This window comes from Polypterus senegalus, chromosome 3 (assembly GCF_016835505.1).
Source record: "Polypterus senegalus isolate Bchr_013 chromosome 3, ASM1683550v1, whole genome shotgun sequence".
Classification (NCBI taxonomy): Eukaryota; Metazoa; Chordata; class Cladistia; order Polypteriformes; family Polypteridae; genus Polypterus; species Polypterus senegalus.
In genome coordinates this window covers 294450520-294478497 of record NC_053156.1, presented here as the reverse complement: position 1 = coordinate 294478497, position 27978 = coordinate 294450520, and the positions used below count along the sequence as shown (strand labels likewise).

The following is a 27978-nucleotide window of genomic DNA, read 5'->3' as shown; positions in this document are numbered from 1 at the left end:
ATGGACAGCTGGGACCCGAGTCTAAGAGAGCAGGTTGGCTGTGCCTGTCGGGTGGGCATCTCCTCAGCTGCAAAGCCCGTGCGGGGTAAGCAGAGGAGACGTCGGTTTTAAAGAGTTTTTTTTTTTAGAAATGCTTCCTGCTATGGAATTTAACCTTGTGTTTTGGGGATTTTTAACCTTTGATTTTTATTGAATTATTTATTTATTGAAGCTTTGGCGCACTGCACCATTGAACCCTATTTGTCTGTTTTTTGTTTTTTTAATAAAACCACTTAACATGATATAAAGTAAATCAGTATCTTTTATTTTCCACTTTCCCTGTCTGCAAAGATGTTGTCAGTTCATAAGTCGAGACATCTGAAGGCCGATGCTCTGGATGATCATTAACAGTTTATTTTGTTTGTTTTATTTTCAGCCATATTGTCTGTGATTGGAAATGGAGCTGTGCTCACTGTGGCCGTCCTGAAATCATCTCGACTGAAGCCTGCTGAGCTGCTCAGCGTAAATCTCGCAGTGACTGACCTGGGCATGGCGCTCACCATGTATCCGCTTGCTATTGCCTCAGCTTGGAGCCATGGCTGGCTGGGAGGTGACAGCTCCTGCGTTTATTACAGCTTGGCTGGATTCCTTTTTGGTGTGGCAAGCATCACGACGCTGGCTGTTATGGCTGTTGTTCGCTTAAGCCTAACCTCAACGTCTTCTGTTACAAGTAAGGCAAATCCGTTCATGCCTCCCACTGAAATGAAATATATTGTTATGGATAATATCTGCATTAAACTATCGAATGATAAGTATCAGTTGTATCTTGCTCAAATTAAGCATTTCTAGTGTACAAATTAATACATATTTTAAGTTTTCAGTAAGGAGAGATACTCAAAAAGGCAGAAAATGTGTGAAAAGGACTATGTCAAAAGTTAACTTTTATAATGATGCATATTATGTGCTTTACCAGTTAGCAAATAGCAATATACAGTGGGGGCAGCATGGTGGCGCAGTGGGTAGCGCTGCTGCCTTGCAGTAAGGAGACCTGGGTTCGCTTCCCTGGGTTTGCATGTTCTCCCCGTGTCTGCGTGGGTTTCCTACCACAGTCCAAAGACATGCAGGTTAGGTGCATTGGCGATCCTAAATTGTCCCTAGTGGATGTGTGGGCTGGCACCCTGCCCGGGGATTTGTTCCTACCTTGTGCCCTGTACTGGCTGGGATTGGCTCCAGCAGACCCCCGTGACCCTGTGTTAGGAAATATTTGGACTTATTTAAATACATTTTCAGAGACAACTTTTTTCTAATTTTGGTTCTGTACATTACCACAATGAATTTGAAATGAAACAACTCCGATGCAGTTGAAGTGCAGACTTTCAGCTTTAATTCAGTGGGTTGAACAAAACGATTTCATAAAAATGTGAGGCAACTAAAGTATTTTTTAACACAATCCCTTCATTTCAGGGGCTCAAAAGTAACTGGACAAATGAAATAACTGGAAATAAAATGTTCATTTCTAATACTTGGTTGAAAAACAATTTGCTGGCAATGCCAGCCTGAAGTCTTGAACTCCTGGACATCACCAGATGCTGGGTTTCCTCCTTTTTAATGCTCTGCCAGGCCTTTACTTTCCGTTGCTGTTTGTTTGTCGGCCTTTCTGTCTGAAGTTTAGTCTTCAACAAGTGAAATGCCTGCTCAGTTGGGTGAAGATCAGGTGACTGACTTGGCCATTCAAGAATTTTCCACTTCTTTGCTTTAATAAACTCCTGGGTTGCTTTGGCTGTATGTTTTGGGTTTTGGGAACCAGGCCAAGGGGACGCCCACGTAAAACCAGCTGCAACAAATAGACAACCATTTCCGGATGGTGGGACTTGACCGCGTGCATGCTTGGGGGTTTGCCAACCAGGATTCCATGGTGTTTTATCATATGGTGGGTGCGGCAACGTGCTGTACCAGTGCAAGCTCCCCTACCTGACCTAACCTGACCTGGTTGCACATTATAGGTTGGCTGATGAGGAGGTAATTGGATGTTGGATTATTGCTTCTAGTTGTGGTTTGTGAAAGGAGTCCTAAACGTTTGTAAAACATGGCTTGGTTTTGTCCCAGACCAAGTCCCATGCTGCCTGGTTATTGTGGTTGGCCAGACAGTTAATTCTAGCAAGAGTCCTGGGACCTCATGCATAATGCCGTGTATAGAATTCCCACTAAATTATGGCGTACGGACAAAAGCGGAAATATGCGTACGCACAAAAAAATCCAGATGCATAAATCTGTGCGTTTGCCAACTTCCACGTTCTTCCGCTCCATAAATCCTGGCCAGCAAGAAAAGTAACACACGTCCACAAGCCTGCTGCCACTCCTCAACTCCTCCCAGAAATACGCCTCTTTGAATATGCAAATCAATATAAATAGCCAGTAAGCTCAAAGTTCTGTGAAAAGACAATGGCAAAAGCATGGGGGGAAACAGAAGAATTTCAACGAATACCAAGCGGAGGCAAAGAAAAACATACTATTTGTTGGTTTAAACAGTGATATAAACAACAAAAGGAAGTTGATTGAGTGACATGGAGTGTCGGAGAAACTAGAAAGCTCAAGTTCACAAAGTCGCAGCCCACTGCCTGAGGAACACAGTGGGGAAAAAAGCTCGAAATGTCAACTTTAATCTTGAAATTTCACTTTAATCACGTAGTTTATTTTGTCATTAAAGTAGAACATCATAAACTTCATCTTAAAATTGTTTAATTTTCTAGTTTCTCGAATCCCATCGTAACTAATGTAGCATGTTAAATGCTTTGTTTTTTATTTGATCTTCTATGTGCTCTATGTGTGTGAATCACTACGTGCTTCTTAAACAGGCTTTCTCTTCCTGTGTTTGCCGTAAGAAGAAGTTCAAATAGACTGTACACATGGCTGAGGCAGCGTGTGCTTGATGCTGTATACCGATAATTCTCTTTCCGATCAGCTGCTGTAGAGTTGTGTGCGATTCCACACTCAGATTCAGTCATATAAATACTCTGAGTGGTGCAGTGAGAGTAACAACGCTAAAGCAGCTATGGTATTGGGAATAGTTTGGCCATTCTGTGGACCATTACGTTGTTACAGGTTAATTATAATCAGATGCCTTAAACTAATAAACAAAATGCGGTTAATTTCAGTGTATTTGATAAAGCCATGTCAGGGATGAGCATCTAAATAAGAAAGGGAAATCACACTGAAACAAAAGCACTACTCTGACGATGGGTGCACCAGTTTGTAAAACCAAACGGAGAACTTGCGTACGCCAGAGATTGAGCTACCGTGAAAATGCGCTTGGCTTTACGCCAAGTTTAGTTTTTATACATTGCGATGTGAGCGTGGAAACGGGCGTACGCTACATTTTTGTGCATACACAGTTTATACATGATGTCCCTGGTCATTCCAAAACTCTTCCATTTCACAATTGTTGAAGCCACTGCGGTCCTGGGAACATTCAAAGCTTCAGAAATGTTTTTTTTATTTCTCCCCTTCACCCTGATCTGTCCCTTACCAAGTCTGAACATGGGGGTCTACAGAGATTTTCTAGCACCTCATGGTTTGTTATTTGTCTTGACATGCAGTGTAAATTGATGGACCTTCTATACACAGATAGCCACATGTGCCTATCTAAATGATTTCCACCCATTTCAGTTTGACAGGTTGAGTTCTAGAAACATCTCAAGGAGAATTAAAGCAAACAGGATGGACCTGAGCACAATTTGGAATGCAACAGTAAACAGTCTGAATACTTCAGTTTAGGATTTTTACATAGTTTGCAAAATCTTCTGAAAATATGTTGTCACTTTGCCATTATGGATTATTGAGTGTGGATTGATGGGTAGAAATGGCACATTTCTCCATTTCAAATGTAATTATCAACACCATACAGTGTGCAGAAAGGGGAGGCATCTGAATATTTTGTGATTCCACTGTAGCTAAACTAACAAGTACACTGAACTGAACGAACTCTCATCCACTAAAACTTTGCTTAAGTGATCTTAGTGAGAAGTCAAGCAAAATGATCCCTTTTATTGGGAGGGGGCGCCCCATGGAGCTCTCGCTTCTGGCATCAAGTGCCCGAGCCACCCCAGTGGCAGGAGTCTGAGTAGGGAGGTACACCTCTCACACCATAACGCTGGTGTCCTAAGGCACGCTCAGGGAGGCCAGAAACTCCCATGGTGCAGAAGGTCAAAAGCTCGCTTGATCTTGATTTTCAGTATGAAATGATCCTCATGATCCTTCTGGCTTTTTTGATTTTATAGTTAGCCAATAAAAGGTGTCATTCTGCTTGACTTCTCATTACATCCATAATGGCTAAGATGGTACAACACCCTAGTACTGAAGTGATCTTGTAACGTCTTTTGTTTTGTTTCACAGCCAATAAACTAAACCAGAAGAAAATCCTGCACGCCATTGCCTTCATTTGGCTCTATGCCTTATTTTGGGCCGTCCTTCCACTGTGCGGGTGGGGAAAATATGGACCTGAGCCCTTTGGTATCTCCTGCTCTATCCTGTGGGCAGCGGCACACGAATCACGTAACCAGTCCTCATTCATCGTGGTGATCTTTATGCTCTGTATTATTTTGCCCACCATCATCCTTGTGCACTGCTATTCCCTGATAGCCTGGAAACACCACAAGGCCTACAAGGCAATGAAGAACAGGGAGCAGATCCCCAATGCCGGGAAGCTGGACAGACAGCTAACTCTGGTAGGTGACTACTTTCTTTTTCCATGTCACTGTAAGTTTATGTTTATTGTAAAGGGGGACGTGACTGGCATACAAGCAGGTTAGGCAGCCAGTTCAATGTGAGCGGTTCTGTTTTTTACTTATTTTTATGACTCTGTAGCATGCTCCTTGTGAGTAGGCAGTCAAATTTCATGTCAGGTATGGTGAGACGAGTTAAAGGGTGGTAAATATTTTCATTATTAGTCCCTTTTAGTGGTTTAATCAATTTAGGACTGTCCTTGAGTGACTCAGATAAACCCCATGGAGCAGGGGTGTCGAGCTCTGCTCCTGGAGGGCCGCAGTGGCTGCAGGTTTTCATTCTAACAATCTCCTTAATCAGTGACCAGTTTTCACTGCTAATTATTGTCTTTTCTGTTCATTTTAATAGCCCTGTTTTTAAAGATTCATTCCTCTGAACATATTAATTTCTTCATTAAATGGCAGCCAGACAAAATAAGCCAACAGATGACCAGCTAAGTTGGGTCTTCAAAGTCCAACCAATTTCTTAATTAGAAATCCATTCTTGTTGTTAATTAAACCATTTATTTAATTCAATGGCTTGTTATATGCTCTCGTTCTGCCACGGTAGACATTTCCACAACTGTTGATTTCACTGCACAACAAAGTTTTTGCTTCTTGAACACTATGGGTTGTTTCTTAGAGATTTCTGGGTGCTGATCACGAATATCACATCAAAATTTACTCATCACGTTCCATTTCAGTTTTGTCATGATTTGTTCTTATATTTGTATCCAAACATTTTCGTAAGTGACTTATCAACAACGGTTTTTGCAGCCTGGGCATGTTCAGGCAGTGAATCAGGCCAGGTTGGAAGCTGTTCTGTGGAAGTTGACATCCTGGGCCATTCTGAACGAGCTTGACGCTGTCCCAGCATGCTATAAAGGTGGCTTGCATACACCGATCCTGCTCATTTGGTTTATATAGTGTGGAATATGGCCGGCAGCTTATCCCGGCCAATACCCCCAAGCCGCCAGATGGAGCCCTCCCTGCAACATGGAGGTGCCCCGAATTCCAGCAGGGCATCATGGACATTGGAGTCTGCTGGGTAACATGGGGACCATCAGGGAACGCTGCAGGGAGGCCCAGGGACTTCTATTTTCCTTACTGTCCGGAAGTACTTCCCAGTCGAGGAGATGGAAAGAATGACGTACTTCCGGGCTGAAGAAAAGGAGTTTTCACCTGAACCGGAAGTGTTATAAAGTTATATGGACTGAGGGACAGAAACACGTCTGGGTCAAGGACTTTAAAACGACTGTGAGAGATCCCAGCAGTGGGCTGAGTTGGGAGGAAGGGCGACTGAGCTGCTGGGAGGTGTGGAGAATTATTATTGTATTGATTGTGATTATTGTGTTTATTATTGAAGGTATAGTGGAGGTGAAGGTTCTTTGTGCACTTTATTGTACAAATAAATTAATTATTTGGACTTTTATCTGGTGTCTGGCGTGTGGTCTGAGGGTTCAAGGGGATGGCAGCGCCCACTATCTGTCACAGTAGATAGTCAGTGTGTATGTATAGTGTCAGTATTAGTGGTGTGCGATACTACAAGATGTTGTATCGATCCGATACCAAGTAAATACAGGGCCAGTATCGCCGAAACCGATACTTTTTAATAATTAGGGTGGATGCATCATCAAATTGCTAAAGCTGAATTCATTTTCATTAACTTTAAGTGTTTTGTGATTTTTTTTTTATTGATTAGTTAAAACCCAGGACAGAATTTGGGCAAAGTAAATAAATACTTTCTTATAAAACACTTTTTCTTAAATAAAGTGCACAAAATTAGAGAACCGCCATTTTGAAAAAAATGTAAAATAAAAGATAATTAGTGGGAATACAATAAAGAAAGTACAATAAGGTGTAAACTCGCTCAAATAAAATATCCCCCCTCCCCTCTGTGCAGAACAGATTAAAGGTTGTTGTTCACAAACAGTATCATGTTCACATTTTTCGACTTTATTGCACTTCGCCTGGTACTTAGTAACTGTACTGCCTTTGAAAAAAATCCTCTCAGCTGGCACTGAGGTTGCAAACTCTCCCATGTGCTTCTTGGCAAGTTTGCTCAAAGAGGGGAATGTTGATGAGTTTTTTTTTCCATCAACGTAGTGGATCCTGATCCCGAGGAATTGGCCTCTCTTCTGAGCACCTGCGCATCTCAATTAGGACATCGGTGCCAGTTGTCCGATGCTTCTGAGATGCAAGGACTTCAGCGTTGAATTCTGTCCATATCCCACCTTTTGCTGCAGGTGAGGGTGCAGCAGCCCCTGCAGATGAGCTTGAAGGAGTTGCAGGAGCTGGGGCCGAGCTGGCGGCAAAGCTTGAGCTTGGTGCAGATGATGAAGGTGTTGGAGGTCTGACTCACTGACTGCATTTCGGCGACAAGTCGAGCGTTTACAGGCTCAACATTTGCCGAGTCACAGAATCCCAGGTTTTTTAAATCTAATGTCCAGGTAGGCGGACAGCAAGACCATACAATGTTTCAATAGCCTTGAAGCGACGGTGACGCTGCACTGACAGCTCAGCAGCTACTGTAGCTTGCTACCTTTGGGTTTAGAAGTTGCAGTGGTTCCGTGGAGCAGTGACACCAATGGAATCACCTTTGAAAATGAAACGTGTTTTTCAGTTGATATCTCCCTGGTTGCTTCCTCAAATGGTCTCAGTGCATTGATGGAGAGACTGATGACAGACCATTCTTCCTCACTTAAGCAAAGTGAGCTCTTTCCAAGGAGACAGAGGACTGTGGTAACTGCCTCCTTTTGCTCAGACAATCTCTCCCACATGTAGAATACAGAGTTCCACCTTTTCTCAACTGTGCCGCCGAGTCATGTGATGGTACATCATCAAAACACAAGAGAGGAGGAGCAAAGCCTGCTCCGCGCTGTGACAGCCGTGAGAGCAGCAGCACTTACCCAGACAGCCGCAGTGCACTCAGGAGAGAAACTGAAACTAAAGTATCAATGGTATTGATCAGTATCAATACAGTGATCCCTCGCTATATCGCACTTCGACTTTCGCGGCTTCACTCCATCGCGGATTTTAAATGTAAGCATATCTAAATATATATCACGGATTTTTCTCTGGTTCGCGGATTTCTTTTAATTTAAAATACACGCTTCCTCAGATTTGTTTGCCCAGTTGATTTCATACAAGGGACGCTATTGGCGGATGGCTTAGAAGCTACCCAATCAGAGCATGTATTACGTATTAAATAAAACTCCTCAATGATATATGATGTGCTTCCCACGCGGTGCTTGATTGTTTGCTTTTCTCTGTCTCTCTCACTCTCTCTGACTTTCTCTGCGCCTGACGGAGGGGCTGTTTGCCTAGAAGATACGGACGCTACTCTAAAAAATGCTGAAAGACTACCTTCACATTGCTCCCTTATTTGCGGCTGCTTTATCGCGGTGCGCCTACTTAAAAGCCCAACAGCACGTATGGATTTTTTGATTGTTTGCTTTTCTCTCTCTCTCTCCCTCTGACATTCTCTGCTCCTGACGCGCACACTCCTTTGAAGAGAAGATATGTTTGCATTCTTTTAATTGTGAGAAAGAACTGCCATCTCTGTCTTGTCATGGAGCACAGTTTAAACTTTTGATTAAAGGGTGTTATTTCATGTCTAGAGGGCTCTAATAATGTTAACAGTGTGGGAGAGTTTATAAGGGCTTAAAATATATAAAAATAACCATACAAACATATGGTTTCTACTTTGCGGATTTTCACCTATCGCGGGGGGTTCTGGAACGCAACCCCTGCGATCAAGGAGGGATTACTGTACCAACATTATTATCGATACTTGGATCGATCCGCCCACCACTAATCAGTATAGTAAAGTATAGTATCTGCAGCAATAAAACAGTAAGTAAGCTTGATGCTATAGACGTTTTGGTGTCGGGCGATATGTCTCGTCAATGTCGTAACAGCCACGATACATTCTGCTATATCTGTGGCAAATATACACTTGTGCCTCAGAGACGTTGAATGACTTCTCTTGTGAAGAAAGCTTATCATCTGCATTTCGGCTGCAAAATTGGTGATCAAGAGAAGGAATAGGTGCCTCACATTTGCTATGCGACATGTGCTGTCAGTCTGAGAGCCCGGCTCAGAGGCACTCGAAAGACAACGCCGTTTGCTGTTTCCGATGATATGGCGAGAATACAAAGACCATGTGATGGACTGTTACGTGTTTGACTAATGTGTCTGGTTTCTCTGCCAAAAACAAGAAGTCAATTAAATTTCCTAATCTGCCTTCAGCAATGAGACTCGTGCCACATGACGACCGTCTTCTAATTCTGAAACCAGCAGAGGATTGGACCTTAGACGAACCAGATGAAGAAACTGCAATGCAGGGTACTGACAGTGATAGTGACCCGGATTTTGAACCGTGCTCATCGGGTGATCGACATCTGATAACACAGTCCGAATTGAACAATTTGGTCAGAGATTTGGGTCTGTCAAAAGCAAAAGCCGAGCTGCTGGGTTCGAGACTGCAGGAATGGTGTTTGCTGTCACCAGGTACGAAAATGTTTGTGTTTCGAGGTATATATAACCACATTTTTAGCACAAGTCGAAAGTCTCTGTTTCTGTTGTGACATTGAAGGATTGTTCTCGGCCTTGGGTTGTGATCACAACCCGGAAGAGTGGCGTCTCTTCATTGATTCGTCAGTATTAAGCCTGAAAGCTGTTCTGCTACACAACGTTTATCCTTCAGTACCTGTTGGCTATGCAGCACACATGAAAGAAACGTATGAGATATGGAGATCTTAAAGTCGTAGGACTGCAGCTCGGCTATACGAAGTACTTTGGTTTCATCTGTGAATGGGACAGCCATGCCAAAGAGTCGCACTATTCTCGACAGAACTGGCCAAGTTAGTTCCAGGACAGAAAAATGTGGCACATGAATCTCTTGTCGACCCAGCAAAGATATTTTTGCCTCCACTTCACATAAAACTGGGACTCATGAAGAATTTCGTGAAAGCACTGAACAAGGATGGTGAAGGTTTTCGTTACTTAAGACAGAAGTTCCCAAGAATAACTGACACCAAGATCATTTTTGTTGGCCCCCAGATCAGACAAGTTATGAGTGACAAATGGTTTGATGATTTGCTGGTTGGGCCGGAAAAATTGCCTGGAAAGCCTTCAAAGACGTTGTTGACAATTTTCTAGGCAATTACAGAGCCCCAAACTCCATTCAGCTGGTAGACAAACTTCTCAAAGCTTACAAGACAATGAAGTGCAACACGTCACTCAAGATTCATTTCCTCCGCTCGCACTTGGACTTCTTCCCCGTAAATTTTGTTGCTGTCAGTGATGAACACAGTGAAAGGTTTCACCAGGACATGGCTACGATGGAGAGATGATACCAGGGCAACTGGAATCCGTCAATGCTCGCTGACAACTTTTGGACACTGCAACGTGACGCACCAGACATTGAATCCAAAAGAAAATTGGCAGCAAAACACTTTTAATTCTGTTGAATTTAAAACCTTATGCGAAACATAAACATGACTAAATACAGTATAGTCAGTAAACATGTAAATATGTATTTCTCAGAGTTCCTATGTGATGCAGTAAAACCAAAACTATATTTGTGCATACCCAGCAGGTACCTGTCACAATCAGCAAAATCTTTTCAGGAAGCAAAACTTTTAAAACAAAATTGTTGTGCAGTGTTTTCTTTATTTCTTATGTGACAGATAGGGGGTGCTGTTGTCCCCTTGAACCCTCAGACCAGACACCAGGCACCAGATAATTTTATTTGTACAATAATGTGCACAAAGCACCCTCCACTCTACAATACTCATAAACTATAACAATAAACAATAACAATAATCTATCCTCCACTCCCAGACGCGTTGTTCCCTTCCTCCCAACTCGGCTCACCCGTCTGGGTTCTCCCACAGTCCTTTATAGTCCTTGACTTCCGGGTCAGGTGAAAACTCCTTTTTTCTTCAACCCGGAAAATAGTCCTTGATCCTCCCTGCAGCGTCATCTGGCGGCCCTCATGGTATCCAGCAAGGCTGTGAATGAACACTCCATTGTCCATGATTCCCTGCTGGCATTCGGGGCACCTCCATGCTGCAGGGAGAGCTCCACCTGGCGGCCTGGGGGTATTGGCCGGGATGAATGGCCAGCCATATACCACACTTAGAACAGTGTCAACATGTTTTGGTGACCTGAGAAGATCAACATTTATTGAGACCTTCAATTAAACCTTAATTGTAAATGACTTGACTCAGTCCCTTAAATTGTTTCATTTTTCCTTAATTAGCAGCCAAACAGTAATGAGACAATAAAAATAAAGAAAGGTGAAGATCAACAGCTATGGAAATGTCTACCATGGCAGAACGAGAGCATACAGTATAACAAGCCATTGAATTAAATAAACATAGCACTTCCGGGTCAGGTGAAGACTCTTAAATTTTCTTCAGCCCGGAAGTACTTCTGTTCTTCCGTCCCTGTGACTTAGGAGTACTTCCGGGCTATAATAGAAACAACAATCTTCGTGTTTCCCTGCAGCGTCACACGGTGGCACCCACGGTCCCCAGCAGGGTTGTGAATCCAAACTCCATCTCCCATGAGATGGAATCCAGGGAACCTATAAGCTGCAGGAAGAACTCCATCTAGCAGCCTGGATGTGTCGGCCGGGATAAGCTTCCGTCCTGCTCCCACTCCCGACTCAAGCTCCCCAACTGTAGGAAGACGGCCCCTTTTATTCCCGCCCGGATGTGCTCCAGGTGGTGGGTGACGTTCCTCCGGCAGCACCTCCTGGTGTGGTGGAAGTGCTTTCCTTTTCACTGGAAGCACTCCGGGCATCCCTGGCAGGTTCATCTGCCATCTTGCCTGGTGTGGCGGAAGTGACAGTTCTCCGGGTCCCACGAGGCTTGAGGCACCCCCTGGCAGTGACCACAGTTCCCAATAGGCCAGAACCTCTTTGTTCCTCTCCCGTGGCCCTCTAATAGTCCAGAACACATTAATGTCCCTTTCCGGTCCTTCCAGGCATCCCGGCCAGGTAATGACTCCAGCAATCTGCCACTATATACACTGCTCACAAAAATTAAAGGAACACTTTTTTTATTGGGCCTGGCATGAAATCAATTAAACCTGTCTGATAATTTTCTGGTTGGTTAAGCGGCTGAGGTCATTGTTAATCACTTTCAGCTGTATTGGTGTTCATGGACTTAACGACAGGTGCACTAAAGTGGCAACAATTAGAAAACCCTCAAAACAGGACTGGTTTTACATGTGGAGGTCATTTCAAGTTTCTCCCTCTTGATCTTTTTTGGCTGGTTTTCCACTCGTGCTAGTTTTGGCTTGAGTAATTATCTCTACTGGCAGTATGAGGCGATTCCTTAACCCTACAGAAGTTGCACAGGTTGTCCAACTTCTCCAGGATGGCACATCCACACGTGCTGCAGCAAGAAGGTTTAATGTGTCTCCCAGCACAATCTCCAGAACATGGAGGAGATTTCAGGAGACTGGCTGTTATTCTCGGAGAGCTGGACAGGGCCGTAGAAGGTCCTCAACCCATCAGCAGGACCGATACCTGCTCCTTTGTGCAAGGCGGAACAGGCTGAGCACTGCTCGTGCCCTACAGAATGACCTCCAGAGGGCCACTGGTGTGAATGTCTCTACCCAAACAATCAGGAACAGACTTCATGAAGATGGCCTGAGGGCCCGACGTCCTGTAGTGGGCCCTGTGCTCACTGCCCAGCACCGTGGAGCTCGACTGGCATTTGCTCAAGAACACCAGAATTGGCAAGTCCGCCACTGGCGCCTGTACTTTTACAGACGAGAGCAGGTTCACCCTGAGCAGCTGTGATAGACGTGAAAGAGTCTGGAGAAGACAAGGAGAACGATATGCTGCCTGCAACGCGTTCAACATGACAGGTTTGGTGGTGGGTCAGTGATGGTCTGGGGAGGCATATCCATGGAGGGACGCACAGACATCTACTGCGTAGGAAATGGTGCTCTGACTGCCATAATGTATTGAGATGAAATCCTTGAACCCATTGTCAGACCCTACGCTGGTGCAGTAGGTCCTGGTTTCCTCCTAATGCACGACAATGCCCGGCCTCATGTGGCAAGAGTATGCAGGCAGTACCTGGAGGATGAAGGAATTGAAACAATTGAATGGCCTTCACGATCCCCTGACTTAAACCCAATAGAACATCTGTGGGACATTATGTTTCGGTCCATTAGGCCCCAGGTTGCTCCTCAGACTGTACAACAGCTCAGGGATGCCCTCATACAGATCTGGGAGGAAATGCCACAAGACACCATCCGTCGTCTCATTAGGAGCATGCCCTGACGTTGTCAAGCATGCATACAAGCTCGTGGGGCCACACAAGATACTGAAAAGCATTTTGAGTAGCAGAAATGAAGTTTTTGAAAAAATGGACTAGCCTGCCACATCTTCATTTCACTCTGATTTTAGGGTGTCTACACAATTGAGCCCTCTGTAGGCAGAAAACTTTTATTTCCATTAAAAGACTTGGCATCCTTTTGTTCCTAAGACATTGCCCTGTCGTTATTTGTATAGATATCCAACTTCATATTGAGATCTGATGTATCTAATGTGTTTCTTTAAAGTGTTCCTTTAATTTTTGTGAGCAGTGTATATATATATATATATATATAAATTTGGTACACATATACTATGTGGGCGGCATGGTGGCGCTGCTACCTCGCAGTTAGAAGACCAAGGGTTCGCTTCCTGGGTTCTCCCTGCGTGGAGTTTGCATGTTCTCCCCGTGTCTGCGTGGGTTTCCTCCAGGTACTCCAGTTTCCTCCCACAGTCCAAAGACACACAGCTTAGGTGGATTGGCGATTCTAAATTGACCCTAGTGGGTGTGTGTGTGTGTGTGTGTGTGCGCCCTGCCCAGGGTTTGTTTCCTGCCTTGTGCTCTGTGTTGGCTGGGATTTGCTCCGGCAGACCCCCGTGACCCTGTGGTTAGGATATACCAGGTTGGATAATGGATGGATGGATATACTATGTGACATCTACTATCCGCTTTCAGGGTAATGATTTTTATTACTCTTTTTATTTTTATTTTATTTTATTGTAGAATCAACTCTCTGCAGCACGCAGCAGGGTGGCCGTGTGGCGCATGCGTATGGGTGCCGTTCTCATTCCCTACCACCTTCGCTGATCATTCTTGAGGCAGATTGAAGACTTAATGTGGTATAGCGGGTCCACAGCTCGTTTAGCAAAGGCCATTTTAAATAAATAATCACCACTCTCGCGTCGGCTTAGCGAGGGGGCGTTGGGCCATAGCAAGCCAAGGGGCGATATGCGGTGTGGGCGTTTCTCACCGCGTGCACAGGTGAGGGACTGCCCACATACCCGTGATTGCTCCCGTGACTATTTTGTTACAGCTGCTATGGCCCCTCGCATTATAAAAAAAAACCGCGAGTTGGTTAGAGGGAAGAAAAAGAAAAAAAGAAAAGAGAAGGAAAGAGGACGGAGGTTACTGGGAGCGAACGAAGAAGCAGGATGGTGCGAGAGAGAGAGAGAGAGACACACACGTAGCATGTGGGTGAGCGAGCGAACGAGCGCTCGTGGGCAGCTGCGAGGGCCTGGGTGTTAGGCCTACACCCAGGCGTAGGAGTTGGAAGTCGCCCCGCTGAGCGAGCAGGTAGCGGAAGTGACCAGGGAAAGATGACTGGCTGCGGAAGGCAGTGGGAGTCGTGAGGCTTGGTAGTGGATTCCCCAACGTGTGCGTCCTGGCCGTTGGTGTGAACCAAGTCTCGGGGACTGGGATGAGTGCCAGACCGAAGCCAGGGATCGGGAGGTCTCCAGTCTCGTTTGAATGTGTAATGGAAAAAGGGCAGCTGCAGAGAGAGTCTCGCCTGCTGCTAAGCCCAAGCGGGATAAGCAGGTGAGACGATAGCACAGAAGAAGCACCGGGCTTGTTGTTGTTGATTTTAAAAGACTGCTTCCAAAGAAACATTTTAACCTCTGGTTTTAAGGATTGTTTTCTATTTATTGATTTTACCTCCACGTTCTTTTTATGGATTATCTATTTATTTATTTAATGAAGATTTTGAAAAGCACTGCTCTTTACTTTATATGAACGCTTTGTTTTTGTTGACTCTTTTAATAAAAGCACTGTTTCACTTTTTACCATCCCCTTGCTTAATTTATTGCCTCCACTGACTAGCTCACTCGGTAACATTATCGACGGTGTTGGGTTCAAGGGCTCCCAAACAGAGATGGGAGCATGGAGCTGAACCCGCATCATCACACTTAAGTGCCAGCTTAAGTCAAAAAATTAAAGAAAATGTACTAAGTAATTGCAACACAAACACTAACTTAATGAGTTTTAACGCGAAAAGATGTCGACGAAAGAAGAGAAGCAGTGGGCTGCTAGGGTGGAGAGAAGGAGAGCTGCTCAGGAAAATGAAAACTAGGAATGCTCAAGTCAAGTGTATTCACTGCATGTTATCGTGCAGTCCGCCGTTACTGGTATATATATATACAGTGGAACCTCGAGATACGAGTTTAATTCGTTCCAGCACTCAGCTTGTATAGCGAATTTCTCGTATCTAGAACAAACTTCCCCATTGAAAATAATGGAAATCCAGTTAATCCGTTCCGCACCCCTAAAAATATCAACATAAAAATCAATTTTCCTAATAATTAACACTGATAAATAATATATACAAGTGGAACCTCGGTTTGCAAGTAATTTGGTTTACGAGTGTTTTGCAAGACGAGCTAAATTTTTTAATTAATTTTGACTTGATAAAACGAGCGATGTCTTGCCATACGAGTAGTATGGATACACTTTGTCTGCTGAGCGTCATGTGAGCATAACTGAGCTGATGGTTCTTCTCTCTCGTGCGCATCTCTCCTTATCTCTCTCGTTCGCTTGCGCACACTTCTCTCTCTCTCTCCTTATATCTCTCGCTCGCTCACGCCTCTCTCTCTCTCTCCTTATCTCTCTCGCTCGCTCGCGCGCGCACGCCTCTCTCTCTCTCTCCTTATCTCTCTCGCTTGCTCGCGCACGCTTCTCTCTCTCTCCTCATCTCGTTTGCTCATGCGCGCCTCTCTCTCTCTCTCTCTGTCTCTCTCTCTCTCTCTCTCTCCTCTTGAGGGCAATCGTCTCCTATTCTCCGTCTGCATGTCCGCGATATTTTTGGATACGCTTTGGATACAAACTGCTACAGCGAAACAATGAAATCACAAGCGCACAAACGCGTAGATCCTTACGCTACGGGAGAACAAGGAACACTGAGTGAGCTGACGGGCTGGCATTGTCAACTTGGGTGAATCCCCGAGTCGAGGCGGATCGGGAAACGCGTCACGCATACCCACAGCCTGGCTTGAGGCTCGTTATGCGAGCCAATGCTCGTATTTAGATCCAAATTTTTGGCTCATACTTTCCTCTTATCTTGAATTTCTCGTATACAGAGGTGATCGCATCTAGAGGTTCCACTGTATATATATATATATATTTTTTTTTTTTTACCAAACTTTCTACACAGAACTTGGGAAATAACACATCACTTACTGTAATTAGCCCAGGAGTCCAATTAAAAACACAAGCTGCTTGGAACAAAAACCTGCAGCCACAGTGGGCCCCCAGGTCCGAGGTTGGGAAACTCTGAGTTAGATGCTTTCTGATTTGATGGTTTGACACAGTTCTTGCTCTACCCTTGCTCAGTATGTGCCCCCATTTCACGATCGGTTTCATGACTGTCGATGTCCCAGGATGAGGAAGATTCCAGGCTGCAGATCCACAGGGCATCATAGAGCCCTGCTTATACCCTCTGTGAAATGAAAATATAACTGCTTGCAAGCCATTAAGGGTTCAAAGCTGTTTTGCTATAATGGCAGGTTATTCATACAGGCAGGCGTCATAAGACAGAATGCAGTAAGCTGACAACTTCCATTTTTAGGAACGTGTCTGTTAGACACAGGAAAGATGACCTTTCCTTCTGCAGGGGCCCCTCTGACACGTGCACGAAAAAGAAACAGTTTGCGCCAATATAAAATGAAAATACTTAGATGCTGTTTCATAAATAAGGGGAAGGGAAGAAAATGAATAAAAAAAGCAGAGAAGAGAAAGTGAAATTTGCTCTTCTGCTTTGCAAAGCATGAATCCATGTAAGTCATCTGTGACTGAATAAACTAGCCCTGTCTTCCTAGGAGATCTCCTTCCATACCTCACTGGTACCTAAAGTGTGCCAGGCTGATAAGGTTTTCTTTTCAGTTTTTATTTTTTATCCTTTGTCTCGTGTCTATTGCTCTCCGCTGCTTCTGAATTTGGGCAATTTGCTTTTCACAAAAGGGCCCAATTATTGTAATTATACAGTAGAGCGCCACCAGTTGTAAGTGTCTACCCCTTCCCATCAGGCTATTCTCTAGTGCCTTAAGTGCAGGGCTGATTCAAATTAATTATTTTCTTAATAAAACAGAGGAAGGCAGGAGCACCTCATAGGCCAGACCTGGAGGGAGTAGATATTAACAATGGAACAGCAGATACCGTGGGTATAGAAAAGAATTCCCCCTTTGAAATATTCCCATTTTTTTGCTTTACAGCCTTAAATGAAAACACACAAACCAGCTTTACTTACTCAATGCAACCGATAACATCCAAGTGGAAGATATCAGAGCTACAGTTCAGGAGAATTATACAAAATCAAAAACAAGAAATCCTGAGATGAATAAAGGACCCTCCTAAACTCAATCAACTGTCAGTGCCCCCCATTTCCATTACGGTTACTGGCTTCCTCCCACCTGTGCTCAGTTGTAATGAGTGTGATCAGTGAAGCTGTTCCTGGTCCATTCACTCCCTTGCTTTGCGGAGCAACTGACAGCAAACAACTGACTATGGGTGGCCAGTCACTTTCAGAAGATCTCAGGGATAGAGTTGTGGACGGACATAAGGCGGGAGATGGAGACAAAAACATCTCAATGGCTTTATCAATCCCAAGGAGCTCAGTAAAGTCCATCATAAAGAAGAGGTGAGTGTCTGGTACTACTAGGACCCTCCCTGGATCCTTCAAACTGGATGGAAGAACAAGGAGGAAACTGGTAAGAGAGGCTACCAGCAGGCCAATGGCCACTTTGAAGGAGTTACAGGATTTGATGGCAAAGAGTGGTCATTGTGTGCAGGTGACAACAATTTGACAAGTGCTCCACAATTGTGTCTTGTTCGGGAGGGTCACAGGGATAAAGCCACTTCTCAAGAAAGGCTTGTTTTCCCAGAATGCACCTTGAAGATTCTGATGCCAAGTGAAAAAAAGGTCTTACGGTCAGAGGAGACCAAAATCAAACTATTTGGCCTCAATACCAAATGGTCCACCAATGCAGCTCACCATCCACAACACATCACATCTACAGTAAAGCATGGAGGGGGCAGCATCCTGTTGTGGGGGGCCTGGGGCTCTCGCTAGGGTAGAAGGAAAAATGTATGGGGCAAAATACTGTCAAATTCTGGAGGAAAACCTGCTACCCTCTGCCAGAAAGTTGAAGATGGGCAGAATGTTCACCTTTCAACACGACAACAACCTGAAGCACACAGCAAAATGGACCACACGGTGGCTGAAGGAGAGAAAAGTGAATGTCCTGGTGTGGCCAGTCAGAGCCCAGACCTAAATGACACTGAAAATCTGTGGAAAGATCTGAAGACCAACGCTCACCATCCAATGTGACCGAACTTGAAGAGTTCAACTGTAAAGAAGAGTGGGGGTCAAATATGACTAATCTAGGTGGGCAAAGCTGGTAGAGAAGAATCAACAGACTCAAGGCTGTCATTAAAGCCAAAGGGGGGTCAACAAAATGACATTGACATGGGGGGGGGTCCTTTATTAATCTCAGTAGGTCTTGTTTTGGATTTTTTGAAATTTTCCGGAACTGTAGCTGTGATATCTTTCACTTGGATGTCATCGGTTGCATTGAGTAAGTAAAGCTGGGAAGAAATATTAGTTTGTGTGTTCATTTAAGGCTGTAAAGCAAAAAAAATGGGAATTGGTCAGTGCGCTTTAATGCTTTAAATTGCTGTAATGTAGAAGTGTGCCAGCAGCATCTCTTAGTCCTGCCAATCCTGCAGACAATGAGGTTAAATTTGAAATAATTGTGCGTAATCAGAAAATAACAAGAGGATGTGAAGAGCATCAAATGGAGGCACTAGAGGTCTTCTAATTACACTCAGCTGGCAAGTGATGATTATCCACCCCGAGTCACCCCCAGCTTTTCAGTGGGGCTCTCATGTGGCCAACTCGGCAGACTTCAGAAACATGGAGTGACATTCTTACAAGAATATGCTACCATTAAACAAGCAAGCTACGAAACACAATGGTATTTACTGACATAGGATAGTAACAGTTCAATCACGCGTTAGTGTAGTAGTAGCAGTAGAAGGTATGTCGTCATGTAGGAATATATGGTGCCTGTAAAAAGAATTCATCCCCTCAGACGTTTTCACATTTTATTGTTATCCAACCTTGAATCCCAGTGGATTTCATCTGGCATTTTGACACTGATCAATACAAAAAAGCTCTTAGATGTCAATGTGGAATCAGATCTCCCCAGAGTGGTATAAATTACAGGTATGCGCTGCTTAACGTCCACAACATGTTCTGTAAAATCAGACACTATGCAATTTGGATGTGCTTCAAATCAAGGCTATTATAGTTAACGAAAACTAAAATCAAAACTGAACCTATTATTAAGAAAACATTTTTTCATAAGCTGAAATAAAATAATTAATAAAACCGAATCGAAAAACTATCCATCTATCCATCCATTATCCAACCCGCGGTCACGGGAGTCTGCCGGAGCCAATCCCAGGCAACACGGGGCACAAGGCAGGAACCAATCCCGGGCAGGGTGCCAACCCACCCCAGAATTGAAAAACTAAAACTAAACAAAGCTATTAAAGTAGCTGGAAAGACCACCTGAAATAAAACATTTGCCAAAAATAATTTTAGTTTTCGTTTTTGAATGAATATCTTTGCCGTTACTCTTCAGCCCTTGTAACTCTAAAACGCAAAGTCCTCCACCACGAGCCGTGTGCTTATATTCATCCCATGAATGGCGGCTGGTGACGGAGGGCGGCTGTTCACACGGCATTTGCGTTGACAGGGTAAGCCGACTACGGGCGCGTAAAGCGTGTGAAATAGAAAACGATATGTAGTGTGCTGTAGACATTTTGAGTAAAATAAAACCCTCGAGCCTTGAATTTCATTACACATTGGCTCATTCTGGGCAATTAAAGGAAAAGATAAAAAGTGCCAGCAGTCAGTGCAGATTTGTTCAGTATACTACAGTACTATGAAATTGTGTAAAATTGCTCATATTCAGTATCTGGTTTTGATTCTGCTTGTTTTTATCAGACAAAAACAAAACCAGATAGTAAACCATGTGGTGTAGTAAGAGACCACTAACATTAAATTCGTATCCAACCCCGTTAAGTGTACAGTTCTGTCTGATTATGACACAAAATGGAACTCCGTAACAGCTCTTTAACCAGACCATAATTGCTAAAACTAAAACTGAAACTGAAACTAATACACTACGTTCAAATTCGAAACTTTGTTAAACAGAACCTGCCCAGTTTCCCCTCACCTCCCACCTACCTCTACACTGGAAAAAATATCGTTCAGTCTCGAGGACTCAGACAGCATTTCTGTAATATATAAAATTATTTTACAATCCCTCCCTTTCAAAGATCCCAGAGTGCAGTGGGAAAAGGATCTCCCATTCAACATCTCAGAAAAGGAGTGGCAGGCAGCAATGCACAGAATTCACTCGAGCTCCATATGCCCAAAGCACACAATTATTCAACTTAAAATTATATATCGAGCGCATCTCTCTCGTTTAAAATTGTCCAAATGTTTCCAGGGCAAGAGCCAACCTGCGAACGTTGCAATCGAGCTCTAGCCTCACTGGGGTCACAGGTTTTGGGCCTGCACCAAATTAACGTCATTCTGGACCAAAATCTTTAACTGCCTATCAGACAGCCTTGGGGGGTCACAATCCGTCCTAATCCATTAACAGCTGTGTCTGGTGGGCTCACAGAGGGGGGCTTAAAGTGGAGAAGGACAAACAAACTGTAATGGCCCTTACTTCCCTATTGACATGTTGACTTGTCTCGCTCAGCTGGAAGAATCTTAACTCTCCTCTTTTAAGTCAGTGGCTAACTGATGTTTTGTATTATTTGAAATTGGAAAAATTCAAATTCGCACTTAGAGGATCTGTGCAGAACTTTTTGAAAACCTGGCCGGATCTGATCGATAACATTGTAGAATAAGCTCTTAAATTGAGGAAGCAGGTTCTCTCCCCTCTTTTACTCCATTTACCTTTATTCATTTATTATTTTATCTTTACTAGCATAAAGTTCTACACTGCTGGCCTAGCTCTCTTTCTCAGGGGCTGGGGTTGATTTGTTTCAAACCTTTTTCTTTTTGTAAAACTCGAGTTTTGTCTATGGAGTATTATTTGATTTTTAAAAAAATCAATAAATTTAAAATATAAATTCAATTAAAATACACATGATATCCGATATGGTGTTCCACAAGGCTCTATCCTGGGTCCGCTGCTCTTTTCGATCTACATGCTTCCGTTAGGTCAGATTATCTCAGGTTACAACGTGAGCTACCACAGCTATGCTGATGACACACAGCTGTACTTATCAATAGCACCTGATGACCCCGATTCTCTCGATTCACTAACACAATGTCTGACTGGTATCTCAGAATGGATGAATAGTAACTTTCTCAAGTTAAATAAAGAGAAAACTGAAATCTTAATGATTGGCAATAAAAAAAAAAAAACTGAAAATAATAGATATAAAAATAAAATAGAACTGCCTTTGTGAACTGTGGTGGGCTGGCACCCTGCCCAGGATTTGTTCCTGCCTTGTGCCCTGTGTTGGCTGAGATTGGCTCCAGCAGACCCCCATGACCCTGTAGTTAGGATATAGCGGGTTGGACGATGACCGACTGTCTTTGTGAAATAAAAACTAAATTAAAACTAAAAATTTGAGATGAAGGAAAATTAAACTGAATTTCCAAGTAAGGTCAGAAAAATATAGAAATAAAAACTAATATAAAAAGACAAAACTATAATAACTTTGGTGCAAATACCATACTATATTCATTACTTAGCAAAGCTATATAGAATACTGTAGTGCAGTAAAAGGCAACTTTTTCGAGTCCAAAACTTTTCTTTTGCAGCGCACCTGAGGGACTGCCCATAAATAAAGTCGTGACAACACAATCGCCAATAAAAACAGTTAATTTTACTAGTTTGAAAGACATTTTATTAATAAAGGAATAAAAGGATAAATCTTAAATTTAATTAATGTGAACGTTGAGATTGTTTTTTGGCACATATGAGATTAATGCGAGGATCAATTTTCGAAAGACAGACGCGCATTTCCTTGTCAATCATTTGAAGTCTCTCGCGTCTCTTTGACTTCATTTCCGTAAGTGTTCCGTTATCTGTTTTTCCAACATAAACTATATTTTTTAAACATTATCTTTTTAATCAACCAAAAGTTCAAAAACACTAGTAATTTTAAATATTTTACAAAAGTTTCCGCGGCGCACCGGTTGCCCGACAATGCTGTAGTGTGTCTGTTTTGATTAAGAAAACAGGCTGTGGAGAAAACAAAATTGAGGGGAGCATAATAAGTTAAGTACTCAGGACTAGCGATGAGCAAAGTAGGTAAGCTCCAACCTCTTTGCATCGCCCTGACAGTGGTGAGCCAGTTAGGACTGTTTTCCGATGCTCAGTAAATATGGAAACTGGACTCTGACAGGAGACTGGCACCCCTGCAATCACATATGAAATGACATTTTGCCACCCTTTGGCCAATGCCTACTCTGCCTATGGCAGTAGTGCCGGGCCCTGATCCCCACAGTGTGATTCTGTCTATCGAAGGCCCCACAGTTGACCAAATCCTAGCCATGAGTTTGAAGGAATGGCCACGCAGAGCTCAGAGACAACCTTGTGTTGAGGCACAGACGTGGGAAAGACCCCAAAAATATCCGCAGCATTGAAGGTTCCCAGGAGCACAGTGGCTTCCATAATCCTCAAAAAGGAAGACGTTTGGAACAACCTCATCTAGATCTAGATCTGGCCACTGTAAATGCCACATGGGTTGAATGGGTATCCCGACCAGGAGAAAGGAAGGAGCCAGACCCGGAAGTAATGGCCGGAGGGGATGTACAGACAGCCCAGTGGGAATCAAAGATGTTTAGGGGATTGGTTATTCCCCCAGGACATGAGATGGCAGCAGCCCTCCTGAGGACCATGGGTGCCGCAAGGGGGCACTGCAGGGAGATGCACTCCCTAATAAGTGGGATTTCTGTATGACCCTGAAGTACTTCCATCGGGCATTGGCCCTAGCACTAGAAGTACTCCCAGATCCTTAATAAAAGGGCAAGTCGGAGCTGGGAGGACATGGAGCAACACTCGACTGGAGGAGGGCAGTGCGGTGGTGAGAGAAATTGTGAGGAGAGGAATTGTGGAGAAAAATGACTTGTGCTTGTGCTACTGTGTGGAAGAATTTGATTAATAAACCATCCTTTATTTGAACCTGGGACTCTGTGTAATTGTGTTTGGGGGTTTGGGGCTAGCTGACCATGGTTTCTGTCACACCACTTAGCCGAACTGAGAGATCATAGGTGAAGGGCCTTGGTAAGAGAAGTCACCAAGAATCCAATTGTTGAGTTCCAGAGAACCTGTGTGGAGATGGGAGAAGCCATCACCGAAACACTACAACGATCTGCAATCTAAGACCGAGTGCCCAGACAGAAGCCTCTCCTCATTAAGAAAAGACACTTGTAAGCCCATTTGGAGTTTGCAACAAAAGGGCACCTAAAGGAATCTCAGACTGTGAGAAACAAGATTAGCGTGAAGTCTGGAGGAAACCAGGCACCACTCTTCACTTGTGCAATACTATTCAATTGGTGAAACATGGTGGTGCAACATCAGGCTGTGGGGCTGGGGACAGAGAGACTTGTCAGGGTTGAGGGAAAGCTGAATGGAGTAAAAAACAGAGATATCTTTAATTGAAACCTGCTCCAGAGCACCCTGGGAGTCGGGCTGAACTGAAGGGTCAAAAAGCAAAGAGGACACAGGACAGTGACGTGCGATGAGGTTCATGGCTGGTGACTCCTTCACAGTCAGATTTACAACTAGATGAACCCAAAAGAGCAGCTCATTGACTATTGAATTGGCAGCCAGCATGCACATTGCTGGTTATGTTTCATATCTCATCAGTGTTCTTTACACACACACATAGGTAAGGCGAATATTTATATAATAAAGAACGTTACATTTATAGCGGCGAGAGAGAGAGTGGAGAGAGCGCCTTTGCTCTTCACCCTCCATGTGTTCTAAATTTACCGTTGCAATTCCACAATTCACACTCACACAATACAAATGAAAGTATTGAGTGGGGTACAAAAAAAAAACGAATTTTAATTTTGACCTTAACTGAAATATTTTGTTGTTTTTAAAAGCTTTTAATTCTGATGCTTTAATCAATTTTAATTGATTGGTCAATAAAAGGAAAACAAAAGAATATTTTATTTAATTTCAAAATCAAGTTTTTAAATACAGTATTGGATTGGTTTTTTCTTAGTCTGATCCCATTTTTTTTATAAAATTGAAAACTGTTTCCGGTCTTACATTTATTTGTAAATGAAGTTCATGCGCTATCCTTCTGCATGAAATATTGTGTCAAAGTCCTCCTTATTTTCCTTTAGTTTTAAAAGTCTTAATCTTCCATTTTGGCAGTCAGTCAGAACAAAAAATGAAAATAAACGGAGCGCTGCAATCCACTTGACTTTCTGATGTTGCTAACTTATCGGCGCCTCTCCGCAGCAGAACAGCAGCAACGACCACCGGTTGGGCTCACATGCGCCCCCTTCAGGGCAGCACAGAACTTCAGCCTCACTCAGCTTGTGGCTTTTCACTGCGGCTTTATATTCGATCAGCAAGACTAAACATGTCACACACGTTCATTAAAGATATGACTGTGGAAAATCAGGGTGTCTGCAGACATTATATTGGCGACATACAGAGAGACAGCGGCAGACACGCGACAACTGCAGGAATCAACCCCGTGTCCATGAGCGCAGTCCGAGGGGAGGTGAGGCTCGTCGCTGCTGCACCTTGCGTTTCTCCCCTGTATTTGAACATGAAGTGCGCCAATTCAGCGATCTTGACTATAAAAATGATCAAAATTATTGGAATTATTGGAAATTTGTAGCACAGACCAGTGCATAAATTTACAGTGGTACCTTGGTATACATCCTGTTTGGATGTGAACAATTTTGCTTGGTATACGACTTTTGTTTGGAATATGACTTGCGTACTACCCTATCTCGAGACAAAGCCACGACTGCCCACGAGCGTCAGTACACCAGTTGCTAGCATTCAGTGAACAACCCGCGCTATAACTCTATGTGAATTTTCACGTGATTTTGTGTTTTTTCCTGTAAATTTGAATTGATTGTTGAAAAGTATGAAGGTGGCATGCGTATTCGGGACTTTGCTGCTGTATATCGTATGCCGAGAACGACGGTATCTACGATTGTGAAAACAAAGACGTTATTAAAAAAGTAAAGTGAGGTTACATTTTCATTTATTTCATCTAATTGCCTTTGTATTTATGTATTTTAGTATTAAGCAGTGTTTAAATATGTATAATATGCCAATTACAATAGGATTTTTTTTTCATGGGAACAGATTCATTATTTTCCCATTATTTCTTATGGGAAAATTCCTTTGGTATATGTCCTGTTTGGTATAAGTCCGAGGATCTGGAACAGATTAAGGACGTACACCGAGGTACCACTGTATTTTATGTTATCATAATTATTTTGTTTTTACTTTTCATGATGACGGGGGCGGCACAGTGGTGCGGTGGGTCGTTTCCCGGGTGCTCCCTGCGTGCAGTTAGCATGTTCTCCCCGTGTCTGCGTGAGTTTCCTCCGGGTGCTCTGGTTTCCTCCCACAGTCCAAAGACATGCAGGTTAGGTGTGTTGGCGATCCTAAATTGTCCCTCGTGTGTTTGTGTGTGTGTGTGTGTGTGTGTGTGTGTGTGTCCTGTGGTGTGCTGGCACCCTGCCCGGGGTTTGTTTCCTGCCTTGTGCCCTGTGTTGGCTGGGATTGTCTCCAGCAGACCCCCGTGACCCTGTAGTTAGGATGTAGCGGGTTGGATAATGGATGGATGATGACAGGTGAGGCTCTGCCCTGACCGCACATCCCTGACACAGGGGCGGCTCAGAGACAACTCTGTGAATGTTCTTAAGTGGCCCAATTGAACATCTCTGGAGACACCTGATAAAACCTGATCCACTGATGGTCTCCATCCAACCTGACAGAGCTTGATAGGATCTGCAGAGGAGAATAACAGAAAATCCCCAAAATCTAGGTGTGTGAAGTTTGTCGGACCCAAGAAGACTCCACAGGGGCTTCATCTAAGTAGTGAGTAAAGGATCTGAATACTTGCGTCAATGGGATTTTTCAGCTTTGTCATTCTGGGGTGTAGGGTGTTGCTTGATGAGGGAAACAAATTCATTTCAATGATTGTAGTGTAAGGCAGCAACATAATAAAAAGTGAAGGGGCCTGAATACTTTCTGAATCCACCACATTTATGGACCTCAAACTATCATCTATTAGTTAAACGCCAATGCAGTTGTTGGCACCTTTGATTTGACTCACTTAATGGTAAGTGAGTTTTTTAAGAGGTGGCTTATTGTTGAGGTGAAGGTGTCGAGTTTGTGCTGTTGATCGGGACACCGGCTGTTACTTCAATGCTTTCTCATTTTAATTTTTAGGCATTTTCAATAAGAGAAAAGCAGCAGGGTGTGAGGGCTTCCTAGATGATGCTCTAAACTTAGACCTGATTGTCTACGCTAACCTTGCCTGTTTGTTATTTCTTTTCAGATGGCCGTTTTGGTCACCGCTGGCTTCCTTATCTGCTGGACACCTTACGCCGTGGTCAGTTTCTGGTCCATGTTCTACTCCAGCACCAACATCCCACCTGAGATGAGCCTGCTGCCATGTTTGTTCGCCAAGTCCTCCACCGTGTACAACCCTTTCATTTACTACAAATTTAGTAAAACCTTTAGGAAGGAGGTGAGGGATCTCAAACGATACTGTCAGTGCTGCCTGAAGGTGACCGACAGTGGCAACCCCTCAGGAAAGCAACCTACTGTACGGAGGATGGAAAAGAACGTTGTTGACATCAGACCGGTGTCCATCGATAATAATAAAAGTAACCAAGAAATGGAGGGAGCACTAGAGCTGAGTAATGGCACCTTCTGTTAAGGGTCTCAACATGGAAGGAGAACTGTCATGGAGACTGTTCATGCCAGTGGTGACCGCGACTTTTTATATGATTAATGATTCTGTGGATGGCAGGCTGAGTGTCTGCTGTGTCAGAACAATCATCAGTTACTGACCAAGTGGGTCCGATCAGAGCAGTGGCTCTACAGTTGAACCAATGGGCTTTATTTCAAGCTTGAAGGGGTTTGACACCCGATATACCCTAACTCTGGAAAAATGATAAAGAACAAATGGTGAAGAGTATGGTGTCTTCACATTTTACATTTGTTTCCTGTATTTAGAAGATTCAAAAAGTATTCAAACCCCATCAGTTTCTGGACACTTCACTGCATTGAAAATTGATTTTAAAATGGATGAATTTGCCATTTTTGTCCAGCAATCTACACTCAATAACCCACAAAGACAACGTGACATGTTTTTAGAAAGGCTTGCACATTTATTAAAAATCAAAACCTGAAATCTCTCATTCATGTAAGTATTCCGACCCTTAATGCAGTACTGTATAGAAGACCCCTTTGGCAGGAAATCCAGCATTGAGTCTTCATGGGAAAGTCTTTACAAGCTTTGCACATCTGGATTTGGGCAGTTGATCCCATTCTTCCTGGCAGATCCTCTCAAGCACCGTTAGGCTGGATGGGAAGCGTCTGTGAAGTGACGTCTTCAGTCATACCACGCATGTACTACGGGGTTTAAGTCTGGGCTTTGGCTGCGCCACTCATGGACAGTCACAGATTTGTCCTGAAGCCACTGGTCAGGGATGGGCAGTCTGCTCTTGGACTGCACCCCACCTTCTGTGACTGGCTCCTAGACTTTCTGACTGGCAGGCCCCCCAGTCTGTCAGGACTGGTAATAAGATTTCAGCCACCATTATCTCAAACACAGGCGCCCCACAGGGATGCACCCTCAGCCCCATCCTCTACACC

General features: G+C 43.7%; 1 protein-coding gene across 1 annotated transcript; it reads left to right on the top strand.

Moving 5' to 3' along the window:
* On the top strand, positions 1-27037 carry LOC120526717 (opsin-5-like). The gene is made up of 4 exons (XM_039749873.1): positions 1-33; positions 391-709; positions 4372-4703; positions 26654-27037. Exons 1-4 carry the CDS (start codon positions 1-3, stop codon positions 27035-27037), a joined length of 1068 nt encoding a protein of 355 aa, XP_039605807.1.
* The last annotated feature ends 941 nt before the right edge of the window (positions 27038-27978 follow it).

Bases quoted from the DNA above. Each gene is read 5' to 3' on its own strand.
- LOC120526717 (XM_039749873.1), top strand. From the start codon at position 1: ATGGACAGCTGGGACCCGAGTCTAAGAGAGCAG. The intron at 710-4,371 runs GTAAGGCAAATC...TTTGTTTCACAG, and splicing joins CTCAACGTCTTCTGTTACAA to CCAATAAACTAAACCAGAAG. The intron at 4,704-26,653 runs GTAGGTGACTAC...ATTTCTTTTCAG, and splicing joins TGGACAGACAGCTAACTCTG to ATGGCCGTTTTGGTCACCGC.